Below are 18,030 nucleotides of genomic sequence, written 5' to 3'. Positions count from 1 at the left end.
GGAAGAGCATGCAGCTGTTGATCTTGGGGTCATAGGTTGGTGCCCCACACTGGGTGTAGATATTACTTAAATAAATTTTTAAAAATAACTTAAACATTTTTTAAATAAATAAATAAATAAATAAATAAAGGAACCAGGAGGAAATAAAAAAGGAACCAGGAATTAAAAAAATGGAACCAGGAGGATGTTGAGGATGTGGAGCCTATACATGTCTTCTGTCTCAAATTCTTGGAATTTTTGCTGAATTCAGCTAAAAGCCAAGGCAGCTGCTACATGTGAAAATGGACATAAATGGACTTTCTGCCTAACACTAGCCCTAGCAAGCAATCACATATATGTTACTGTAACTATAGCTATACGCGCACAAGTTACATTTTGTTAAAAACAACTATGTATGTAAATCCTCTCTTCCTTCTTTAAAAACTCTTAATTCCTTTGTCTCTCCAGAGCATGCTTTCAATTTCAATCGAATCTCTGTCTCCTGGATTGCAATCCGTAAAACCCCAAATAAACACACATATTTTATTTTGTAGCTTGCAACTTTCTCTTTCATTGGTCTATACTCAAAACAACAGGCTGATGGCTTGCTCGCTCCTAAAACGCCTGTAGTTACTTGGTCACACCTGCCCTTGAGAAAGCTTCCTGGAAAATGACTCGGATTCCCTAAATGCCTTTCTTAGTCTTCTTCCATCCATCTTCCCCTTTGCCCCTCTGGTGAATCCTCTCCTTTCTTGGTTTCTAGAACTTTCCTGGTTCTCCTGTCTACTCTTGTTCTCTTTTGACTTCCCATGATCCCCTCAGGTTTGAGGCTCCCCCAGGGTTCTCTACTCTTCTCTCTGCCTTTTACCTTCTCCAACTTGCTCTTCATCAAATCTATCATTCACTCTACAGACATTTAGTATGAGCCTTCATGGTGCAAGACTAGTGCCCTGCCCTGGAGGCACGAAGGGAACAAGACAGACAAAGCCCTGCCCCTGTGGGACTTAGGGTTGAAGAGAGAGATACTTGCCAACTGAGGTCAGTGCCATACTGAAAGGTCACCAGGCCCAGGCTGCCCATCCAGGGGAGGTTGTCCCAAGCAATCATTGCTTGAACTGAAGTTTGAAGGAAAACAATTTTCAGGCAAAGGGAGCGCCATATGCTAAGGTCCAGTGGACTTATTTTGTGACTTCACCTCCTTGCTGCAGTGGGAACTCTCTGAGCATTGGGCCAGCCCTGCCTGCTTCGAGACTCCAAACCCAGCAGTTGACGTGGGGACGGCACACAGTAGATATGAGTGGATGAAATGGGGGCTGATGAATGAACAAGTGAAAAAGCACCCGCCTACACAGTCTGGGAAAAAGTCTCTATGATTGAAGCTAAAAGACCCTGGGGGCCCATGGCTGGGTGAGATGGAGGGGTCAGCAGGGGCCAGACCACTCAGGACACAGAAGTGTATACGATGAGGACAGGTCTCAAGCAGATCCACATTTTTAAATGATGACTCTACTTGCTGCCAGAGAGTAGACTGTAGGAGTAGAGTGGAAATGGGGGGGGGGGGCAGCCATGTAGGTGAGAGATGAGGGTGGCTTGGACTCGGTGGTGACTGGGGACTTAGAGAGAAGTAAATGGATTAGAAAGATAGAGAGTCTGAGGTGAGGGATGAGGGGTGGGGAGTCTAGGGAAGGAAGCCAGCCAGAATACCACCCAGCTCTCTAGCTTGGATGCCTGGATGGATGGCAGTGGCCTTCACTGGGGTGGACAACAAGAGAGGAAGACCAGGCTTGGTGGTGGAATACAGGAGGGGGAAAGAAAGTCATGAGTTCAGTTGGGATATATCAGGTGGAGGGGCTCTGAGCAAATCAGGCAGGCAGTTGGCTGTGTGGGTGGAGCTCAGAGCAGGTCTGAGGTGTCCTGTGTCCTATGTGTCATCCCTTTGCACCAGCAGCACAAACCCCCTCTCAAGCCCCCAGGCTCAATCCTCAGCAACCTCACCTGCTTTCCGTCCACCCATCTCCCACCTTCCACATCCACAGGGTGAGTCAACCTATCCTCTTCTTCTGTAACATGGGGAGAATCACAGCATCCATCATCCTCGGTACATGAGATAGGACACAAATGCTGAGAAGCGGGCCAGGTGCTAGTCTCTGTTCTCCTTCCCTTCCGGCCACATAAATGTATTTCTCAAACCTTCTAGGGACCAAGCTTGGTGCTGGTCATCTCCCAACAGTCCAGTCTTGATCTCACCACACCCCTGTGTAGAATATCTGTGGGGTTTTCCAAAAAGACTGGCCACTTCCAGGCCAGGCTGGTCCCAAACCACTTCTCAGCCTCCTTCCCTGCCCTCTTCATCAGGTCCTGCTTCCATCGGGTAGACAACTGCACCTCTCCCAAGCACGCGTCACACCTACCCATCTACTTTCCCTCCCTCTCCTTTCTCCTTCCCCTGCCCAAGGGCTGCCCTGCTTCCCAGGCACCTCCTCTAGGAGCCTTCCCCGAAGCCTATGGGGGTGAGCTGCACCACTTCCAGATCACTCCAGCCCCTTCGTGCTCCTCTTAGGTTCTGACACTCGCTGGGCTTCCTTTGAGTCATCAGGCTCCTTTTCCCAACACATCAGCTCACTGAACACCTCGAGGCACTTGAGTTCATCACTGTGGCGTGCTGGTGCCTGGCACCGTGCCCAACCCACCATGGGGCTCGTTTGATACAGGTGCAGGAAGTCAACACAGCCTCCAGTGCAGTTTCATGTTGATCCACCTCATCTCCCACAAAGGCCAGAAAACAGGCCAGAAGGTCATTCTGGCCTGGGGATGATAAGCCTTTTCCCAGAATCTGCTCTGTGAGACAAAGTCCGAGACAAGCAAACAGAGATCAAAGTGGCCTCTGGGCCCCCTCACCTTATCAGGGTCATAGCAGCCAGCACATCCCACCCAGGGCCATGGAGTGGATTGACCAGGGCCACATGTACCTTGCGTGCTGTGGCTTGTGGGAGACACCGAGGGTTTGGGCATAAAAATTAAGAAATTGAAGGTCCAGGGGCGCCTGGGTGGGTCAGTCGGTTGAACGTCCGGCTTGGGCTCAGGTCATGATCTCACAGTTCGTGGGTTCGAGCCCCACATTGGGCTCTGTGCTGACAGCTCAGAGCCTGGAGCCTATTTCAAATTCTGTGTCTCCCTCTCTCTCTGCTCCTCCCCTGCTGCTTGTGCTCTGTCTCTCTCTCTCTCTCAAAAATAAATAAGCAGTAAAAAAAATTAAAAAAAAAAAAAAAAGAAATTGAAGGTCCAAAGCTGTCCCTGGGGTTTTCAACTCTACTTCTCCTTTCTTCCTAATAATGCAGAGGGCATTTCTGTCATTATGTGATAGTCTTGGGCTTTGGAGTCTGAAAGATCTGGGTTTGAATACCTGTCTCTCGCCTGCTGCAGGACCAATGTCCCGGGGGCAGGGCCACCATGAGGATAAAATAAGAGGATAAAAGGATCAGATCAAAAGGCATACTCAGTCCTCCATCATGAACACATAGTATTTACCTTCATCTCCCCTCACCTGCCAGGGGGAGGAACGGTGAGGCTTCCTTCTGCTCCTCTTTCCAAATCTGGACGAGAAGGTCCAGAGGAATGAAGCAACTGTCCTAACGCATGGGCCCCCCACTACACATCCCCAGGACTGCCCAGCTTGCCTCTGGCAGCACGGACGCAAGGGTTGGCGCTGTTGGAGACGTGGGCGTGGGCAGACAGCGTCTACACTGCACCATCTGCCACCCGGGCCAGAGTGTGACTGTGCAAAGTTTGTTTAGTTAAAGAATTTTGAAAGTAACCCCTAACACAGTTCAGAAGTCCACTTCTAACTGTGGCTTCTTGATGCGGGTCGCCATGTCGCTGGTGTCGCCTGAGTCAGACCCAGGATGAGATGAGCGCGGGGTCTTTGCCACTCACAGCAGCAGAGCGCAGCTCTGTAGGAAGGACATGGTCTGAGTCTGGTTGGGAGTTCACGCGGCCAGGGATCCCCCCAAGGAGAAAGACTTCACTGCCAAATGTTGATCCCTCCAAGTTATAATATTTGCCTTCGCCTTGTCTAATGTTTAATCCATGTTTATCCGGCACCTTATTGATTAACGGTCTGAGGGAAGTGACAGGGCAGCAGGCGCCTTGAGACCATGGACGGCACCATGGGGCTGCGGGTGCTACTGTGCGTGTGCCTGGCCTCGCTCCTCATCCTGCAGGCCATGCCCACTCAGGCTTCATCCCCAGGCAGGCCCAAAGTCAGCAAGGTATGTGGGTAAACCCTCAGGCCAGAAACAGGCCGCTGGGCCAGAGTGGGCCCGGGAGGGACACAAGACCCTTACCCCGGGGGCCAGGGCCACCCCACCCACCTCCACCACCACTGACTGGAGAGGTGATGTCCCAGCAGCTAAGGGGAGGTGAGGCCAAGGAGCGGAGGACACAAGTAGTGCCCCGTTCCCACCCCTTTGCAGATAGGCTATGGTCCCCCGCACATTCCCACTCACACTTGTCCCGGTTTTGTTTTACAGAAGCAACAGACTGTGGACACAGTGAGTGAGAGTCCCTGCAAAGGGGTCTGTGGTGGGGCCATACCGCAGCCTGTTTTCCCTCGTGCTTCAGGGGGCACCCTGGGCAGAGGGACTCCATTTCCCAGAAATGGGGCCTTTCACGCCCCACTGCGGGGTCTCTGGCAGAGAGGACAGAAGGGTCTTCCCAGGAGATCTGGTCTGTTCTCTGGGCACCCGGCGCCTGTGCTGGGTGTCGAGCCCCTGCACAACACGGGAGGCCTCTCACTGGCTCAGGGCCCCCACCCCCCCTCACAGCCACAGCCCCTCACATCTCACTCTAGAGTGTCGACGGCGTGACCATCCGGAGTTTGAAAGTCAACTGCAAAGTCACCTCTCGCTTCGCCCACTACGTTATCACCAGCCAAGTGGTCAACAATGCCGATGAAGCCAAGGAAGTGGCCTTCGATGTGGAAATCCCCAAGACGGCCTTCATCAGTGACTTTGCCATGTGCGTGCCCTGGCTGACTCCCACACCCGAGCTGTCCATTCAACAGCCCCAACCCCAAACCATGGCTCAGGGTGGCCAGATGGTGCAGACCATCTCCTCTGTCCCAAAGGGCCACAGGCCAGCTCCGGCACTGAGGGGATGAGCAATCCCCTTTAGGTCTGTTCTGGGCTCCCATCTTGGAGGGCGACGTGGAGCCTCTGACGGTATGTCTTCAGCATAGGGCCCAGGGAGCAAAAGCAGGCACCCGAGGCTTCCTGTTGAATTCTGTCGCTGTGGCTGTTCACCTCACTGCTGTGGGGCCTCTGAACAACTCTGCAGGCAGTGGGAGGAGGCAGGAGATGCCTCCCATGACAGGGCCTTCTCAGGGTCTAGGCCAGGAGCACCTCCAAGCCGCAGGACTGAGTGGGTGGGGGCGGGGGCACCACCCCCCCCCCCCTGAGGGCTTCTTCCTCCCTACAGCACAGCAGATGGAAAAGCATTCATTGGGGACATCAAGGACAAAGTGACTGCGTGGAAGCAGTACCGGAAAGCGGCCGTCTCAGGAGAGAATGCCGGCCTTGTCAGGTGAGTGTGGCCTTGCTGCCCCAACCTCTGGTGCTGTCCTCCCCAGCCTTGGGTGAGAGCAGCCCCAGGCTGATGGGAAGTGAGCAAACTGCCCAAACCTAGATGCTGGCACAGGTGCACTGGACAAGGCTGGCGTTGACCCGCCCACCTTCCCAGACCAGCCTCTGAGAGAAGGGGCCCTGTCCTTGAGCCCTGACCCTGGCCAGCCAGCTAAGACAAGGGTGAAGGGCAAGGAAACCTGGGAGCAGCATGAATGTAAGAGAAGTTGATTCTAGGGCCATGCTTTAGGTGACAAGAACCCACATGTCACTCACCATTTGTCTGTGTGTCGTGGCTGCTGGTGGTATGTGCAGGGCCTCGGGGAGAACGATGGAACAATTCACCATCCACCTCACCATCGGTCCCCGGAGCAAGGCCACCTTCCGGCTGACCTACGAGGAGGTGCTGAAGCGAAGACTTACACAGTACAACATTGACATCAAAGTCAAGCCCAAGCAGCTGGTGCACCATTTTGAGGTAGATTGCGGGTGGCTGTATGCAGGGGAGCCATATCTGGGGCAGGGCTCCCGACTCTGTGTCGCCATGGCTCTGAGGACTGGCTCAGGGCTCACCGTGTGCCATCCCAGGCCTGAGCACACAGGAAAGGGACTGACTCCTTGGGCGGGTTCTAGTGGGTTCTTCATGGGCAGGGAGCTACCTGAACCCTCCAGTCTCTTCTTCCTCTCTGAGCCTCAGCTTGCTCATCTGTTAAATGGGGCTTCCTGTGTGTCCCAGAGTTGCCACAAGGATCACGACAGATATTAAATATCCAGGTAGTCGGTAGGCTAGGAAGTCCCGGGAAGACCGAGGGGCTGTGACTGTCACTGGCACCCCAGTGGTGGCCGAGTTGAGGGACCCAGGCATGCACACCTTCATTTGGCCAATATTTCTGGAGTGCGTACAACATGCCAGGCCCTGTGCTGAGGGCTGGGTGGGTGTGGCACACAGTAGGTGGCCAGGACACGGGTTGGCTCTTGGCTGAGACTTGATGGTGGCCTGAATGGGATCCTGGCTGCTTCAATGATGCAGATCGACGTGGACATCTTTGAGCCCCAGGGGATCAGCAAGCTGGATGCCCAGGCGTCCTTCCTCCCCAAAGAACTGGCAAGCCAACTCATCAAGAAATCCTTCTCGGGAAAAAAGGTGTGTGGGCTGGCTGGGGGTGGTGGTGGGCCCCCGGGACTTCTCAGGCTGGTCCAACCCCTCACGAAGTGTCCAGGCTTGGCCTAGGAACCAGGCAGGGGCTGCAAGCCACCCTAGGGGTGAGGAAGGTAGGTGTTGTGTGGTTGGTATCCCAGAGAACTCGGCACTCCTGGTTCTCAGAGCGACTTAGCCCAATCCTGATGCTGAGGCTGGGGAAGGCGTCCCCTCAGCAGGGGCAAGCCCCTGATTGCATGGTCTGGGGTGAGCTGCTGACTTGCTTGAGCCTCGGTTTCCTCTTTGCCCGTGTCGCATGCATGGGTAAAGCATTCAGGGAAGCACAGGGCACATGAGGAAATCCCAGATGCTGTTGTAGTTAGGGGTCCAAGCTCCAGGCCTCTAGGAAACAGAAGGGGAAGGCCTTTGGGCTACCCCGCCACTTACCCCTTGTCACTCACTTCCCATTTGCAGGAATCCCCAAAGTCTCCTGCTTGCCCCTTCCCAGGTCCTGGAGGGGTGTGGCATCTGGGTGGGTGACACCCAGCCTTCTAACTTGCCCTCAACTGGAGCCAGGAACAAGCCCTTTAGTCCCCGCCTACCTTTGGCAGTGACCCCACAATAATTCACATAAAGGGAATGTTTCTTACGGTTTTGGAGGGGTTCTTTTTTAAACAAAATATGATACCCCAGAATGTTACCCAACATGCTTGCTTTTAGTAGGAGACCAAGAAGTGGGTCTGTGTCTTCCTAACAATCCATTTCAAGTTTTGTGGGGGCTTTTTGATAAGTATATCTTACTTCTATAACAAACAAACAAAAAGTAAAAATTAAAAAGTATTTTAAGAAAAAGTGGAAAGTTACAAAAGTATAGAAAAGTATTGAGTGAAAACCATCCCTAATTTCCCTAAGCACCAACACAAAGTCAAACCAGACCTTAGCCTCTGCCCTGTGTCCTTCCTCCCAGCTTCTGCTCTTTGTCTACCTGGTGGCGGGGGGGTGGGGGGGGGGGGGGGGGGGGGGGGGGGGGGTGGTGGTCCTGTTTTCCAGCACAGTATTATAGTCTTGCTTTTGTACTCCACAGTTTGCATTAACTAATGTCTCTCTACTGCTATTATCTTGTACCCAAAGTGGTGATGCTTATTGTAGAAAAGCCCAATGATTCAGAAGCGTATAAGCAAAGAAACAGATCTTCTCTCCTACCACCTTATAGGTGTGTGCTCCCAGCAGCTGGGTGGAGGGCCCACCAGATTATTTCTATGTCCATGCAACACACACACACGCACACACACACACACACACACACACACACACACCCCTTATGTTGCGTTTGCGAACACCCTGGCAGCTGCTGCACAAGCCAGTAATGCCTCACACCCTCTGTGGTTCCAGGGTCATGTGCTTTTCCGCCCTACTGTGGGTCAGCAGCAATCCTGCCCCACGTGCTCTACATCTTTGATGAATGGAGACTTCAAGGTGACCTATGATGTCAATCGAGACAAACTCTGTGACCTCCTGGTGAGCCTGAAGCTTCTGGCCTGAGACTCAGAGGGCAGGCACGGATGCTTGTGACAGGGGCCTCACTTGTTCCTTTGTATTGTAGGTTGCCAATAACCACTTTGCCCACTTCTTTGCCCCCCAAAACCTGACGAACCTGAACAAGAACTTGGTTTTTGTGATTGACATTAGCACCTCTATGGAAGGCCAGAAAGTGAAGCAGGTAAACTGTGGCTTTAAACAGTTCACCCAGCAGAGGCTTCTTCAGCCTTGGCACGCACCCCATGGCGTTGTTGCCGGGGTCTGGGTTTGGGATTCCTGCTCCCAGTCGGAGGTGGGCGATCTGACAGGAAATCCCCCCCTCACCGCCCACTCGGGGCGGGCTCTGGCATCAGCCACTTCCTTGCTGTGCAACTGTGGCAAGTGCATTCACTTCTCAGTAGCAAAATGAGAATGATAGCAATGCCCACGAGGTCATGAATCCGGCCATGGGGGCACTTGGAAGATGATAGCTGTCTGCTGAATGTGCCAGGGACAAGCATGGCTGTCCATGACGAGGAGTCTCGCAGCAGGGCACAGCCCACTGAGTGCCCTGCCCATGGTGCAGTGAGACCATGGCTGAGTGTCAGAAACTGAGCCCCCTGTAGTCCTCTTTCTTGATCCTGCACCGTTCGAGCTCCTGGTCCTTTCCTCTTCCCATGCTACGTCCCTTGTCTTCTCCATCCCCTCATCCACCCCCAGGGGTCCATAGGACACTCGTCTTCCGGTGCCACCTGGTTGGCCTGTCCATCCCTCCCACTTGTCCGCTGTGTACCTCTGCCCTGTGGATCTCTCAAAGGGGCATCTGGAGTTGACAGGAGGCACTCTCTAGGGGCCATGTCCCTCTGATGACTGTCCTGTCCTTCCAGACCAAGGAGGCACTCCTTAAAATCCTGGGGGACATGCGGCCAGGGGACTATTTCGACCTGGTCCTCTTTGGGTCTGAAGTGCAGTCATGGAGGGGCTCGTTGGTGCCAGCATCTGCCGCCAATGTGCGAGCGGCTCAAGACTTTGTGCGGCGCTTCCACCTGGCTGGGGGTAAGGGCAGGGGTCTTGGGCCACCTTGGTGTCACTTCTGTCCCCTTGGAATGAGGTCATACACTGGCCTACTTTCCTTCCTTTGCAGCCACAAACCTGAATGGAGGTTTGCTCCGGGGAATTGAGATCTTGAACCAAGCTCATGGGAGCGTCCCAGAACTCAGCAACCATGCCTCAGTTCTCATCATGTTGACAGATGGGGAGCCCACAGAGGGTAAGCACCTCAAGGGCTGTGTTGGGAGGCGGCGATCTTTTTGCGACTGAAGGCGTTCAAGCTGAGCTTGGAAACCCAACCACTGGAGGTGCTATTGGGGGGCAGAAAGGCTCCAGGGAAAATCAAGCCCTGGTCTAAAGACAGAGTTCAGACTGTAATGTCTGCAGGAGAGAGAAGGCATACTTCTATGCTGAGCTGGGAAACTGGGGAAGTACCTACATGACCCAAGGTTGCACAGACCCCAGGACGATAGGCAGGATTCCTAGGTTGAATTTAACGAACTATGTATTCAGCACCAACTGTGTGCCAAGCATAGCGCTAGGGACCAAGAAGAAATACCAAGAGAACAAGATTTGTCTCTGTGCTTAAGGAGCACAGGGTTCACTGGGGGAGGCTGACCCAGGAACAGAAGCTGTGCTGAGGGCCCTGAAAGAACAGGGTGCCAGGAGGCTGCAGGACTGCAGATAAGGGGCATCTGGCCCAGGCAGGGTCCCAGGAAGCCTTCTGGAGGAGGTGACCCATGAGCTTGGGCTGGAAGGAGGAGAGGAGGAGCAGGAAGGGATCCCTGGCAGAGGGAGAAGCTTGAGGGAAAAAAAAAAGTTTGTGCGATGGCGGGGCCTGCCTAAGAACAACATGTGCAGAATAGGTGAAACTAGGTTTGGGAAGTTCAATGTGGTCTCACGGGCCATGGCAATGACCCATGGGAGGGTTTAGAGCAGAATCTGGTCTGCTTATGATAGGTCCATATAGTTGGGCAAGTCTTTGAGAGGCTGTTAGGATCTGTTATAGTCGTTGGGAGCCAGTGGGAGACATTGCCTCAAGAGGCTGGTGGGGACTGGAGATGGGGGGGAGTCTGCGATAGGAGGCTTGGCCCCCAGGGAGTGTGCCCCAAAGGTCCATTGTGCCCTACATGCCTTTGTTTGGTATCCTGTCACTGCCTGGGTGTGTGGCTGCAGGGGTGACAGACCGTTCCCAAATCCTCAAGAACGTCCGCAACGCCATCGGGGGCAGGTTCCCACTCTACAACTTGGGCTTTGGCCACAACGTGGACTGGAACTTCCTGGAGGTCATGTCCATGGAGAACAATGGACGGGCTCAGAGAATTTACGAGGACCACGACGCCACCCAGCAGCTGCAGGTCTCCTCCTACCCCCTCTGCCCCCCAACATACCACCAATGGAATGCCATGGGGGAGCCCGGTCTTAGCAGTCTTTCGCCCATCCATCCAGAGAAGCAGACAAAATTCTGGAATGTGGTTGGAATCAGCTGCATGACCTCAAACCAGTTACTTAACCCGTATGAACCTGCAACTCCATCTATAAAATGGGGGTCCCAATACTCTACTTTGTGAGTGAGTCTCCCCATTGGGTGCCCCAGGTGACCCACCAGCTCTGAGGCTGTGCTCCCCCGCCCCACCCCTGCAGGGTTTCTACGACCAGGTAGCGAACCCCCTACTGGTGGATGTGGAGTTGCTCTATCCCCAGGACACCGTCTCAGCTCTGACCCAGCACCGCCATAAACAGTACTACGAAGGCTCGGAGATCATGGTGGCTGGGCGCATCGCTGACCACAAATCGAGCAGTTTCAAAGCTGATGTGCTGGCCCGTGGGGTAAACACTGGGGCTGCGGAGGGTGGAGAGGTCAGGCAGCACCCAGAGGCTCCAAATCCACACTCGTTCTCCACCCGTCCCCGCTGTCCCCAGGCTTCTCTTTCCCCAGAGCAGTGCCCCCACCTCTGCACCATGCCACACATACCCCAGGCCAGAACATTCCTCCACGCAGGCATCCAGGGGATGGGCTGGGATGGAACCGACATAGCCTTGATTATTTGTAGTCCCTTGGCCCAAAACGGATCACCTGTTATTCCTTACATCGTTCTCCGCAAAGGCATGAGAGAGCAAGAGGCCAGCCTCTTCCGTTTCACTTGACAATCTTTTCCTGAACACCCAGATTGGCGCCACAGTGCAAGTGCATGTGTGCGTGTGCATGCTGTGGGGGTCACAGGTGTGTGAGACACGGACCCTGTCCTGCTGGGGGTGGCTTCAAGCTCTGCTGTGTGGTCAAGCATTCAGAACGGGGTCTTTGGGTGAGGAAAGCTGCGCCGGACCCTGGCCCGCCCTGATCGGCTGGGTGACCTTGAGCAAATGGGTCCAGCTCTCCAGGCCTCAGTTTCTTTTTCTGTACCGTGGGGTGATACTGCCCTGGAGAGTTGTGTGGATTAAGTGAAATAATCTATGTAATATGCTTGCGCGGTGCCTGGGGCACGGAATTCCCTCAGGAAGTGAAGTCCCACTATCGTAGCTGGGGACAGAACAGCATTTGCAGGTTGGGCCGCGGTGGGCATTTGAAGGAGGGGACATGGTGGAAACGGCTAGATGGTGGAAGTAGCTGGATGCTTGCTGGCACGTCCCAGAGAGAGTAACTTCAGGAGGCCAGGGTCTGGTCCTCCCATTCCTGGGGTCCCCAGGGCTGAGGCCCTGCTGGCTCACTGACGGTGCTCAGCAAGCGTGTGCGGGATGAAGGGATGAGTGAGCTTTAGGACCGCAGCTCGGGGAAGGGCAGTGCTGAGAAAGAATCGCAGAGCCCGGATGTGGCGGGGGGGGGGGGGGGTCCCGGGCCCTCCGCCACCAGCCTGCGGTTGTGCCCTTCACGGCGCCCGGCCCGTCTCCCCGTGACCACCCTCAGGAGGGCCAAGAATTCAAGGCGACCTGCCTGGTGGATGAAGAGGAGATGAAGAAGCTGCTCCAAGAGCGGGGCCACGTGCTGGAGAACCACGTTGAACGGCTCTGGGCCTACCTCACCATCCAGGAGCTGCTGGCCAAGCGGTACGACCCCTGCCGCGGGGGTGGACACCAGGGCCTCTGGACCAGTGAGGTGAACGGAGAAGGGGTGCTTCTGGGCCTTCGAGGTTGGGAGCGGGTCAGGCTGACTGGCGTTCGGCTTCGCTCACTGAGTTCGTGCCAACCAGTCAGTCGACAGCGTGGGCGGGACCCGGTTTGCCTCCACTGAGCTGCCGGGCAGGGAGAGGCTGCCCTTTACTGAGGGGGCCGCTGCGTCCAGACACGCTTGGGCAATCCTCACAGCCTGCGGGGGAATTTCCTCATTATTCCCATTTCGCAGAGGAGCGAGCGGAGGCTCAGAGAAGTTAGACCGCTCCCCAGAATCTCCCCGCTGTTAAATTCTCTGCGTATTTCTGAGGCGCGTCCCCCAACCCTGCCGAATCGCCAGGTTTTCCAGGTGGGAGGGCTTTAAATCACGAGGCCCTTGAAGGCGGCCACGGAACAGGGGCACTGCAGGTGCCTGATTCGTGTTTGCTGAATGAGTGAGTGAGTGACCAAATGAGCAAAAGGGCCGGGGAGTTCAAGTCCGTTGTCATCCAGGCCGTGGGGCTTGGAGCCGGTGTGTGTCTTGTAGGATGAAGTTGGAGGGGAAGGAGAAGGCCACCGCGACGGCCAAGGCCCTGCAGATGTCGCTGGCCTACCAGTTTGTGACCCCACTGACCTCCATGACCATCAGAGGCATGACGGACGAGGATGGCCTGGAGCCCATCATTGACAAGCCCCCCGAGGGTAGGGTCGCTGCAAAGGGGGAGGCTGCGGGTCTGCGGAGGCTTCTGAGGGCCAAAAACTTCCTGGGTTTTGATTCTCTTCCCTTTCTCTCCCTTCCAGATTCTCTGCCCTTGGGTGAGTTTTTCAATCACGTTGGTTTCCAGGAGGGGCTCCTGGGGTCAGGCAAGCAGCTGGTGCCCCAGCCCCCAGGGGCGTATCCCCCTGGTCCGCATCCTCCAGCCTTTCACCACAAACCAGCAGTTGCCCCCTGCATGCCTGGGGAGCCCTTGTGCAGCCTCCTCCATCCGGGCCTCCATGTGAGCCTGTGTCTGCCCAGCGGCCAGGGTGGGGGTGCCCAGGGAGGCCTTCGAGCCCAGGCCTGCCTGGCCTTTGGGCCCCGGATGCCCTTGGGGAACGAGGAGTGTACCTTTCAGGTAGGGCGCTGAGGGTGATGCTGTCCTCTCTCGCTGTCCTCCACAGAGATGCTGGGACACAGAAAGAGTAAGTGGCGGCATCCCCCGGACATACATCTCTACCTCTCTCCTCCTTGTGCCGTTGTCCCTCAGGCGGTACGTTCAGTCCTGAGCGAAGCTCCTATTTGCCTGAGGAGGAAACGACAGCCGGTCTGAGGCTTCCTCACTGACTCTCCCTGGGATCCTCAGAACTGCCTCCTGACTGTTCCTGGCCTCCCCCTATGCCAGCAGCTCCATCGGGCCCCCATGGAAGGAGGCAGACCGGGGGCCGGCACACCAGGAGGCATCAGGGGCTCGGGGTCGCTCCTGTGGCTTCAGGCCGGCCACCTGGGTGGAGGGGTCTGGGGAAAGGAGCCAGCAGCCCCAGGGAAGCGGGGTGCCGTCCTCCTAACTGCCATTCATTCCCCGCCAGCGTTCATGCTGTCGGCCTTGCACCCTTCCCCGACTCAATCCAGCTCCAACATCCAGCAGTTGCCAAACCGAGTGACTGGCGGTGAGTCCTGGGGAGGGTCTGGGGGACACCCCTGCCTTGCTCCTGGCCGGCCCTAGCCCACCTTCCAGATGCCCAATCTAACAGACTCCATGTTATGCCCCCAGTGGACACTGACCCCCACTTCCTCATCCACGTGCCCCAGAAGGAGGATACCCTGTGCTTCAATATCGATGAGGAGCCCGGTGTGGTCCTGAGCCTGGTGCAGGACCCTGACACAGGTATGGGTGACTTCACTGATTCTGCCAGACAGCGTGGGGCCTGGACTCCTCGGCCCTCAGTGTACAGCTGCAGACAGGACAGTGGCAGTGGCCGCCACTTCCCACAGCCCGTGCCCCAGCATCATCTGGCGGGACTCAACCTGCCTCCTTCCCTCCCATCCACCTGCCCTAGATGGCACCTGCTTCGTGGACATGTGACTGGTGGGGGCACACAGGACCCTATGCTTAGAAGGGTCCACGCTTGATTTAATACTCTGCTGTAACTGTTTTGAAATTCTTAATGCTTTTTGAACAAAGGGCCCTTCACTTCCATTTTGTACCAAGTTCTGCAAGTTACATAGTGATCCTGCCCTGTGTTCAGCCTCTGAGGGGGCCTCTGAGTCCATCCCCTGGCAGTGCTCTGGGGTGGGAATGACTCCCTGTCTCTTGGCCACTCTCTCTCCCTCCCTCCCAGGCCATCTGCAAGGGTTCATTGAGTACCTCCTGGGGGCCATGGGTGTAGTAAGTCCCTACTCTTGTGGAGTTTAGGGAAGGGAGACAAACAGGCAAGCAAATTCTCTGATGACAGCCTCAGAGCATGAGGCATGATGTGGTGGTAGTGAGGATGATGAGGGGGCTTTGGGGCTGCTCCGGTCATAGGAGGCCTCTGTGACCTGCTTCTGTGTCAGGGGTTAGAGCCACAGAGAAGGAGCAGGTCCAAGTCCTGCAAGGCGTCTTTCATGGCCCGGATGTGAGGGCTCAGTGACAGGTAGTGTGTGTGTGTGGGGGGGGGGGGGGGCGCAGAGTGGTGCTGTGTGGCCTCCACCAATCCTGAAAACCCCTCAGGAGGTGAGCCCCTTAAAGCTGGTGTGGGATGGGTGGGTGTGGGTGTCTCCCGGGGGGAGGTGCGGCATGAGCACAGGCAGGCTGGCGGGGGTCTGGCGAGAGCAGACCCCTCCCTGACCCGGACGGCCCCCCTCACCCCGCTGCAGGCTTCTCAGTGAATGGGCAGCTCATTGGCAACAAGGCCAGGAGCCCCGGGCAGCATGAGGGCACGTACTTCGGGCGGCTGGGGATCGCCAACCCCGCAACGGACTTTCATCTGGAAGTGACTCCCCAGAACATTACGCTGAACCCCGGCTTGGGCGGCCCCGTGTTCTCCTGGGAAGACCAGGCTTCACTGCGGCAGCATGAGTAACCAGGCTGGGGCCGGGGGCTGGGTGGGGAGGCAAGGGCAAGGGTGGTTAGGGACAGGCACGAAGCCCCAGAGCCAGCTCAGCTGCCTGAGCTTGCCGGGCCCTGGTCGCCTGCGCCATGGCAGTGAATGACATCCATGTGGCTTCCCTGGGAGCTGGGCAGACATGTGGGACCCTGAGGACCACCCCACCCATTTCCCTCGGTTCCCAGACACGTGCTCCAGGCCCGGCTGCCTGCGGGTCTGGGCTCCCAGGCTCCCTTGCCCTACAGTCCATCCCATCTCCACCAAGCAAAGCCGACTCACCTCCCCGGCCCAGGGCAAAGGCTACCCATTCCCTGAAACTCCAGAGTGCTCTTTCAGCACCTGTGTTAGCACGCCTTGCCTTGTGTTTGTTCCTTCCTTCACTCATTCACTCAGCAAACTCTGCTGAGCATCAGAGCCTGACGCCAGACAGAGAGCTATAGAAAGAGGTGGGCAGAGTCCAGGTGGAGGACACAGATGATGAGTGGTGGTCAAAGAACACAGACTTTGATATTGGACAGGCTGGAGTTTAAGTCCTGGCTTTACTGCTTTCCAGCTGTGTGACCTTGGGCAAGTTACTTAACCTCTTTGAGCCTCACAGGATCACAGTGAGAACTGAATGATGCAGTTTGTAGGGAGGGCTTGGCACAGGGTCTAGCACACTGTAGGGGCCCCATACACAATAGCAACATGTGAGAAGGTAACACCCACCATCTGGGAGTGAGGGTGAGGAGCTCATGAGAGCTGGGTCCAAGAGGACGAGGGTGACCGAATGGAGAAAGGTGTAATGTGGCTGCATCTGCCCTCACGGCCACCTGGCCCTGCAGGGTGGTAGTGACCATCAACAGGAAGAGGAACCTGGTGGTGTCTGTGGAGGACGGGGGCACTTTTGAGGTCGTCTTGCACCGGGTGTGGAAGGGGAGTGCCATTCACCAGGACTTCCTGGGCTTCTACGTGCTGGACAGTCACCGGATGTCGGCACGGACACACGGGCTGCTGGGTACGACCTGCTAGGCAGGCAGAGCTGTGGGGTGTGCTGTTGAAGCCAGCGGGCTCGCCATGGGTCAGACTTGCCTCTGGGCACCGAACACACTTCCCTCCAACTTGGCCATCAAGACTCAAAGGTCCAAAGAGGGCTTGTCCTGGGGAAGGTCTTGTCCCTCAGAAAGGTGATCACACACAAGGTGAAACTCAGGCTTAAGTGGACCTGGGGGCGAGCAGGAGACGTCCGACTAGCAGGAGGGTCCAAACAGACCGGGCTCCCCAAGACTTCCTGGGTGTGATGGGTCACTGGCCACACCGCTTCCCCTGGTGGCCTTCCTGCAGACCCTGCTCTCTGAGGGCACCTCCCTCTCAACCCTCTCTCCCCAGCCACGTTCCTTCGGAGTTGGTCTAAAAGAGGCAGGAGGTACAACCACCTGCCAGTAGGTGCTTCTCTGGAGCAGGTGAACTAAAGGAGGCTTTCGATGCCAAAATGTATCAGAAATAGTCATGCCCTTAAGAAAAAACACCCAGGAGACCCTAACCCTCCAGTGAGCACCTGCTGAGTGCAAGGCCCCTCAATGGTCACTGCTGCTTCCAATGTACCTTTCCAGGACAATTCTTCCACCCCTTTGATTTTGAAGTGTCTGACCCCCACCCGGGCTCCGACCCCACAAAGACAGATGCCACAATGGTGGTGAAGAGCCGGCAGCTGACCGTCACCAGGTGGGTGGGTGGCTCTCCCAGCATCTCTGCCCTTGGCATTCCTGTGGTTGGTCAGGGCCTTCCTCGTGGTGTCACACGGATGGAGTGGGCTTCCTGGAGGGGGTGCAGCCCTGCTGAGTCCAAAAGGTAACCCCAGCTGATTTGTATCTCCCCAGGGGCTTGCAAAAAGACTACAGCAAGGACCCCCGGCATGGGGCTGAGGTGACCTGCTGGTTCGTCCACAACAATGGGGCTGGGCTGATCGATGGCGTTCACACTGACTATATTGTCCCTGACATCTTCTGAGCCCCCGGCCAACACACCTGTCCTTCCTTGGGCTCACGGCAGAGGAGCACAGCATCCTGACCCACTGCCCAGGACACATCTTGCTGTCCAAGCTGATCCACTGTGTCAAAGCACCCGTGACTTCCATTAAAGAGAAGCTATGTCCAGTCCAGGCCGGCTGCTTTCTGGGAGGGAGGGCGACGGGGAGGCAATCCAAGATGCTGCCGCCAGGAAGGACTCAGGGGTCATAGCAGACCTGGAGGCCGGGAGGAAACCCATGCCAACTTTGCCCCCACCCCACCTTGTTTGCTGCAGCTGCCAGACCCTATGCTCTCTGAGCATGTGGAGTGTCCCCTGCACACAGCTATCCCTACAGGTCCAAGGCCCAAAGGACACTGTGGCAGCCTATATAGGCACTGTTCTAAGTGCCTTCATTGAATTAACTAAATGTATGCTCCCAACAGTCCTAGGGGGGATACCGTTTTACCCATTTATAGCTGAGGAAACTGAGGTTAGGTAACTTGTCCCAAGTCACTCATGAATGGCCCAACTGGGATTTGAACCCATACTGTCTGGTGCCAGCATCTGTGTGCTTAAGCACCCCCC

The 18,030-nt window shown here is 56.0% G+C and overlaps 1 protein-coding gene across 3 annotated transcripts; it reads left to right on the top strand.

The window, feature by feature from the left end:
- The first annotated feature begins 4,097 nt into the window (after nt 1-4,097).
- Nucleotides 4,098-17,594, top strand: ITIH1 (inter-alpha-trypsin inhibitor heavy chain 1). Of its 3 annotated transcripts, XM_040454823.1 has the most exons (22): nt 4,134-4,247; nt 4,509-4,529; nt 4,829-4,995; nt 5,455-5,559; nt 5,913-6,075; nt 6,628-6,741; nt 8,128-8,253; nt 8,339-8,455; nt 9,141-9,309; nt 9,398-9,523; nt 10,480-10,661; nt 10,948-11,133; nt 12,209-12,348; nt 12,938-13,092; nt 13,192-13,206; nt 13,552-13,572; nt 13,957-14,037; nt 14,142-14,255; nt 15,227-15,428; nt 16,281-16,453; nt 17,049-17,160; nt 17,316-17,594. In XM_040454823.1, the coding sequence occupies exons 1-22, from the start codon at nt 4,134-4,136 to the stop codon at nt 17,443-17,445; spliced, it is 2,733 nt and encodes a 910-aa protein (XP_040310757.1). In that variant the 3' UTR covers nt 17,446-17,594. The 3 variants fall into 3 exon arrangements, 2 of the variants coding, with proteins under 2 accessions (XP_040310758.1, XP_040310757.1); XR_005784496.1 differs by lacking the exon at nt 16,281-16,453 and having other exon boundaries at nt 4,098-4,247; nt 17,316-17,430; XM_040454824.1 differs by lacking the exon at nt 4,509-4,529 and having other exon boundaries at nt 4,099-4,247; nt 17,316-17,445.
- The last annotated feature ends 436 nt before the right edge of the window (nt 17,595-18,030 follow it).

This window comes from Herpailurus yagouaroundi, unplaced genomic scaffold, assembly GCF_014898765.1.
Source record: "Herpailurus yagouaroundi ecotype Mexico unplaced genomic scaffold, PumYag 213, whole genome shotgun sequence".
In the NCBI taxonomy this organism is placed as follows: Eukaryota; Metazoa; Chordata; class Mammalia; order Carnivora; family Felidae; genus Herpailurus; species Herpailurus yagouaroundi.
This window is presented reverse-complemented; position numbering and strand designations above follow the sequence as displayed.